Raw genomic sequence first — 6,582 nt, 5'->3', positions numbered from 1 at the left:
TATATATATATATATATTGTGGAGTTTATCCAAAAGCAAGAGAAAGGAAGTATTTTGAGATCTCTATTCAGACATTTAACTCAAAATTGATCTACAGGTCGTTCAAGTTCTTCAAAAGTTATCTTTAACTATTTCTGATGAGTTTTTTTCTTTGTATGTGAAAAATGCATATTTGCACACGCGCACGTTGTGGAGAAAACAGCACTTCCACAAAGAGTGTAGGGAATAATTCATCCATCATTCTGTCAACATATGCTCGTACTCACAGGTTTACATGTGTTGCCATGTACTGTACGTAATGTCAAATGCCAGAAATGTTTGTGGCTGTGGCTGTTGGATGAGTTTTTGGACTCTGTGCCAGGAGCTGTTTGGATGTTTATGTGAGTTTTCATGATAAGTGGAAGCGGAAACGGTGACATTTGATTCCCCAGCCAATCAGAGGATTATCTCATTGTGTGGGTCTGGTCTGACAAGAGAGGTGGACTACAGTATATATTGACCTCGACTTGGGAGAAAGAAACAGAACAAGCCGTCAGAGGAAAGCAAAGAAGAAGAAGAAGAAGCTGTAAAAGAATCGAGTTGTCTACAAGGAGACACTAACTACAAGACATCATGAAGGCTCTAACTCTCCTCTCCATCTGCGCTCTTCTCTCAGTGTGCTGGTCCATGGGAGGTAAGGACAAACTCTTGTTAATGCTGTGAAGCTGAGAATCGTTCTCGACCTTTTTAGGGGCGAAGTGAGCACCTACAGTACGATTAACGTATGCCATTGTTTGTTTTCATCAGCGGTGGAACCCGAGGTTGTCGTGGACCCCGATGCCGACACAGCTGCTGATGTTGCACCTGCTGACCCTGCCGCTTCTGATTCCTCCTCCGCTTCCGACTCCTCTTCCTCCTCTGAGTCCGATTCCGCCTCATCTGACTCTTCCTCAGACTCTTCAGCATCCGATTCATCATCCTCAGAGTCCTCTGAATCCTCTGAGTCCTCACAGTCTTCAGAGTCCTCTGAATCTTCCGAGTCCTCTGAGTCCGACTCCTCTGCATCAGACTCTGGCTCTGACTCTTCTTCATCATCATCGTCATCCTCATCTTCCTCAGAGTCAGCCAGTTCTGAGGGTGGGTAGCAGATTTGTTTGATAGAAGCTTTGCATAGTTTTAGAATTTAAACGTGAAAAAAGTAAAAGTCTAAAGTTGCAATGTTTGACTCTTCAGCCAATCCAGTGGTGATGAAGAGAGATCTGGCCGCTGTTCTTCTGAGAAGCCGAAGAGCCGCTCCAGCTGGTAACCTCTCCCCTCTGCAGCTGGAAAGGTACAGCCGTTTTCTTTCACTTTGCAGTTTCTTGCTACAAAAGTCAATATTCATAAGTAAAATGCGGTACATACATGCACCATCTAAAACCATTTCTCTCCACCACCCTTCAGCCTCAGAGAGGTGTGTGAGCTGAACGTTGCCTGCGACGAGATGGCCGACACTTCCGGCATTGTGGCCGCGTACACCGCCTACTATGGTCCCGTCCCTTTCTAAGTTAAAAAAGATCTCTGTCATTCATATGTGTACTGTTTTTCTGTCATTTTCTTATGCAACAGTGCAACAACTCCCCTAAATCAGAAGCAGAACACAAAAACCATGGTTCAGAACCATGCTATGATGCTACACAGAGAATTTCTTTAGGCACAAATTATTGCACAAGTGGCCAGCTATAGTGGTCCTGAAAGAAACTGCCTCTTCCAGGCTTTCAGAGAGAGGCACATGGAAACACAAGCCTGTGAAGTATGTTATAGTAGCCCACACAAGTTTTAAATTATTCTTTTCATCTGTAGTGTAATGCAGTGAATGGTGCTACAAGTGCAAATGTATTGTTTCGTTTTTCTTTTTTTTTCTTTTGATGTACTGATGTTTTGATATTATGGATAGTCTTACTTTAAGTGGTAGTTCAAGTGAGTAATGGATGTAGTCGTAGAGGTAGTGTAGTGTTAGCATTGTGTTGATAGTGGTAGTGTACACTATGTGTAAAATGCACATCAGTTATCTGTTATGACTGTAACCACAAATTGCCTCTGGGTTTGAAAATAATAAATTATTTTGGTTTTTGTCAAATTGTTGCATTGTCCTCATGAATTTTTAATTTTAGTTCCTGATCTAAGAAAACAGAATGTTTGGGGGGATACTCAAGGTTTGGCACTAAAGGGCACTGAACACATGCTCCACACTGATATATGTCAGATTGTTTAATATGCTAACTTGTGAGCTAACAGCAGTGGTTCTAGTCAGATAAAGCACTGTGAGATCCCAGCTGCAGCTTGAAGATGAGCAGCCAGAGCCGTCAGTTGTCAGAGGTAGTTAGGAAACCTTATGAGACAGATTCTCTATTGTCATTATGCAGTCACATAATGTAATTCTGTATGCTAGTTCTCACCTTAAAACAGACCGCATTACAACATACATACAAATACACAAATAGTACATACAGTAGACAAATAATTGGAACTGAACAATTGAGGTGATTCAGATGGATTTGCGCTGAACTATTACACATAGACATGCGTTGTGTCTTCAGTATCCTCTTCCTCTTCTGCTTTTCCTCAAATGCCTTGTGCTTCCTCTGATTACCATTAGATGGCAGTGTTGGTCAATCAGTCACCTTAGCCTGTAGAAGTCAGGACTTTTATACTCACCGGCCACTTGTTTAGGTCGACCTGTTCAAAACCTCATTAGTGCAAATATTTAACCAGCCAGGGCATTTAAGCAGGTAGAGTTGGTCAAGACTTGACAGTAACACCTGTAAAGGCTTGCTACAACCAAGGTGTGCAGGGTAGTCTATCTGAATACGGCTGCTGATTATGTCCTTCCTTTGATGTTGAGATGGTTTTTGGAAAGGATAGTGCATCATGTCACAAAGCTCAAATCATCTCAAACTTGTTTCTTCAACATGACAGTGAGTTCACTGCACAGAGTCACCAGATAACAGTGGAACACCTCTGGGATTTATTGTAAAGGCTCACATCATAGATGTGCAGCTGACACATCTGCAGCGACTGTGTGATACTATCATGTCAATGTGGATTTTCTATAATAGCGTGTTCAATATGTACAACAAAGAATAAAGGCAGGTATGAAGGCAAAATGGGGGTCAAAACAGTACTAGCACAGTGTACCTAATAAAGTGGCTGCTGAGTGTAATTCTGTACTAGTTTTATAGGTGATTTAAGAGTTTCCAAAGATACAAGATATGTTATTCTGAATTTGGGATTAATTATGTTCAAGACATCTAAACTATTTTTCTTCTGATGGACTAAAAATACAACAAACACACGCCGTCACACAGATGTCATAATATTAGTATGTCTATCAAAATTAATCTGATCTGCTGTCACCCAATGAAATGGGTGCCAGCAGTGTGTGTGTGTGTGTGTGTGAGAGAGAGAGAGAGAGAGAGAGAGAGAGAGACATTTCCATGGCATTACAGTTTTTTACAGACGCTAGGACACATTTCTCAATACTTAGATCACTTTTGCAAAACTCCTCACACAGTGAGCACAACAGAAGTCTATGTGGGCTAAACTGAGGATCAGTTATCATTGTTTTGGCACAAAATGCATTCAATGACTACATCTCTCAAATTTCATGAATTATTTTCTCACTCAGATACAACAACTGCCAAAAATCTTTGTACAGGACATTTTGCATGTGCTTACATACTGTTTTCAAAACTGTTAAACTTATGGCCAAAACAATAACACAATGCAAAACTTGAAAAGACAGCAAAATTCAACAGCAATATTTTATTGAAACATATTTTAAATCTAAAAATGCAGTTTAACCAGCCACAGCTGATTCCCATTGTAGATGAACCTCTACACAGGTGTTACTCCTTCAATTTCATTACAAAAGGAGACAACTGCTGAATAGGTTTGTTTTGTGACGTAAACATGGACCCAGCCAGAAATGGAGAAGTGGCTGAAAGAGGAAGAAGAGTGGCTGGGAGGGGGCGAGGAATACGTATGCGTGGTGGAAGAAGAATAAGAGGAAGATCAAGAGCTGTAGTCTCAGATGAGATCAGAGCTACTGTAATTGATCATGTAGTAAATCATGGTCACTCAATGAGAGAGGCTGGTCAGAGAGTGCAGCCAAATCTGCAATGCTCTACAGTGGCATCTATTGCTAGAGCAAATCAACAGGTAACTTGTATTCTGCAGGGGCATTTGCACATTTCAGAAGTAAATAAGCTTTTGTGTAATTGTTGTTGCATTTCTGCTTAGGACTCAACGGTCACCTCACACAGGAGGGAGAGGACGGATGTTCACTGATGTGCAGGAAACTGCCATTGTTGATATGGTCATCAGAAACAATGGGATAAAACTCACTGAAATTAGACAGAGTCTTGGCAGACAACGTTACTTTTGCAAATATTCACAGTGTAAGCATAACAACAATTTCTAGAGTCCTGAAAAAACATCAGGTCAGGATGAAACAGTTGTACACTGTGCCTTTTGAGAGGAACTCTGAACATGTCAAGCAACTCAGGAACCAGTATGTCCAAGTAAGATCAGAATAAAATACAGATCTGTTTTTGAACAAAACCAAACACACAAAGACAATTATACAAATTTACTACTGTAACAGCTTATGTTGCCATGTGGATTTATGTTAGAGAGTCATGGAGATTGAAGGCAGGCAAACACACCACATTTTCATCTTTGTGGATGAGGCAGGTTTCAACTTGGCCAAAGCACGGCGACGAGGGAGGAATGTGATTGGGAAGAGAGCCACAGTGAATGTCTCGGGCCAGAGGGGTGCCAACATCACAATGTGCGCAGCAATATCCACTGATGGACTGCTGCTACACAGACCACTAATTGGGCCATACAACACTGAACGGCTCCTTGCGTTCCTGCATGATCTCTATGGAAGGGTTGTGCTAGGTGAGGAAAGGGATGCGGAGAGAAGGAATCAGCCAACATTTATGATTGTATGGGACAATGTGGCATTTCATCACTCCCGTGCAGTCAGAGTGGTTTGCAGCCCATCCCAGAATGGAGTCTCTTTTCCTCCCACCTTACTCTCATTCCTCAACCCCATAGAGGAATTCTTTTCCTCATGGCGGTGGAAGGTTTACGACCATCATCCACATGATCAAATGTCCCTCCTGGATGCAATGAATGCTGGATGCCTGGACATATCAGCAGAAGATTGCCAGGGATGCCTAGGTGTATTGCTCTAGATGACATTAGATGTGATGTGGATGAGAACCTGTGGCCAAATGGAGAAGACAGAGTAGATTAGCATTACTATTGTATGTGCATCAGTGGATGGTGTGTATACAAATTCTTGTATTTTGGGATTACTTGGTGCAAAAAAATAATACATAAACAAATATTAACGAATTCTGCATGATGTCTGATTCATTCCAGTAACATACATTGAAATTATAAACAGATGTGTCCTTGTTTTACACAAGAAAACACTGTAATGCTACATGTTGTTAGTGTTTTTTAGGTCATTGTTTTGTGGGTGACAAAGTGTGTTTGTCGGCTGTCAACCTTTGCTAGTGTTCTGGAAGAATGAGTTTATTTGAGACCTGGATAAAGTGTTTTGGTAGTTGTAGTGCATTTTGAATGTGAAATGAACTGCTTTGCCAAGCTGACGGTCAGTTAGGAGGATTGTGTGAAGAGTTTTGCAAAAGTGACCTAAGTATTGTGAAATGTGTCCTAGCAGCTGTAAAAAACTGTAATGTCAGTTGACCATGTGGAAACTGTCGTGATTCCCGTGTTGTGCTTTGACACAGTTGCACACCCTCTTTATTGATATATTGATGGTGCATCTCATGTTCCCTGCACATGGCTCACTGACACGTGACAGTGAAGGTTTCCCAGATACCGGGTGTGATGGTACAACTCTACTCTAATTTTTTTAAAAAGCACATTTAGGAGAAAAATTACTGTTGACCTAAATTCTGTGCAAAACGTAGAATGTAAAGAAAATAATCAAGGAAATAGGTAAGAAATAACTAAACACATACAATCTTGTAGATGTAGATGATGTCTAGAAAAAAAATAAATAACAAAACATCAATAATTAAAACTTCACAGATCTAACAATACAGTGAACGTACAATGAGAGGACCGTTGGACAGTCATTTTAAAAAGTATGAAAGAATAATTCAATAATACTAACAAAGTTTATGATATTTTTAGACTCTATACATGTGTGTGTGTGTGTGTGTGTGTGTGTGTGTGTGTGTGTGTGTGTGTGTGTGTGTGTGTGTGTGTGTGTGTGTGTGTGTGTAGATAAATGCATTTATTGACTGCTAGTTCTGGAGAAACAGTGCTCTGTCTCTCTGTATTCACTTATTATGCACTTCCTGGAACTAGCTAAAGCCTACATGAACCACGTGATGACCTTGTATTCTGGACCCCTGCTGATGTGTCTCTTACCACTGCAGGGCTCTGTCTTTATCTCTCTTAACACTTTGAACACCCTCCTTATACTTTGGTTAGCTCAGAAACAAATAACACAGATAACAGGGCTATATAGAAATGATCAGCATATAAACGGGTCAGGAAACCATACCAATTGATGAA

The 6,582-nt window shown here is 40.8% G+C and overlaps 1 protein-coding gene across 1 annotated transcript; it reads left to right on the top strand.

Annotated features, from left to right (window-relative positions):
• The first annotated feature begins 531 nt into the window (after positions 1-531).
• On the top strand, positions 532-2,098 carry bglapl (bone gamma-carboxyglutamate (gla) protein, like). The gene is made up of 4 exons (XM_004567912.4): positions 532-673; positions 787-1,116; positions 1,213-1,309; positions 1,423-2,098. The coding sequence occupies exons 1-4, from the start codon at positions 613-615 to the stop codon at positions 1,523-1,525; spliced, it is 591 nt and encodes a 196-aa protein (XP_004567969.1). The 5' UTR covers positions 532-612; the 3' UTR covers positions 1,526-2,098.
• The last annotated feature ends 4,484 nt before the right edge of the window (positions 2,099-6,582 follow it).

This window comes from Maylandia zebra, linkage group LG6 (assembly GCF_041146795.1).
Source record: "Maylandia zebra isolate NMK-2024a linkage group LG6, Mzebra_GT3a, whole genome shotgun sequence".
NCBI lineage: Eukaryota > Metazoa > Chordata > Actinopteri > Cichliformes > Cichlidae > Maylandia > Maylandia zebra.
This window is presented reverse-complemented; position numbering and strand designations above follow the sequence as displayed.

Excerpts from the sequence above, each read along its gene's own strand:
- bglapl (XM_004567912.4), top strand. The coding sequence starts at position 613 with ATGAAGGCTCTAACTCTCCTCTCCATCTGCGCTCTTCTCTCAGTGTGC. Across the intron at positions 674-786 it reads AGTGTGCTGGTCCATGGGAG|CGGTGGAACCCGAGGTTGTC; the intron begins GTAAGGACAAAC and ends TGTTTTCATCAG. Across the intron at positions 1,117-1,212 it reads AGAGTCAGCCAGTTCTGAGG|CCAATCCAGTGGTGATGAAG; the intron begins GTGGGTAGCAGA and ends TTGACTCTTCAG.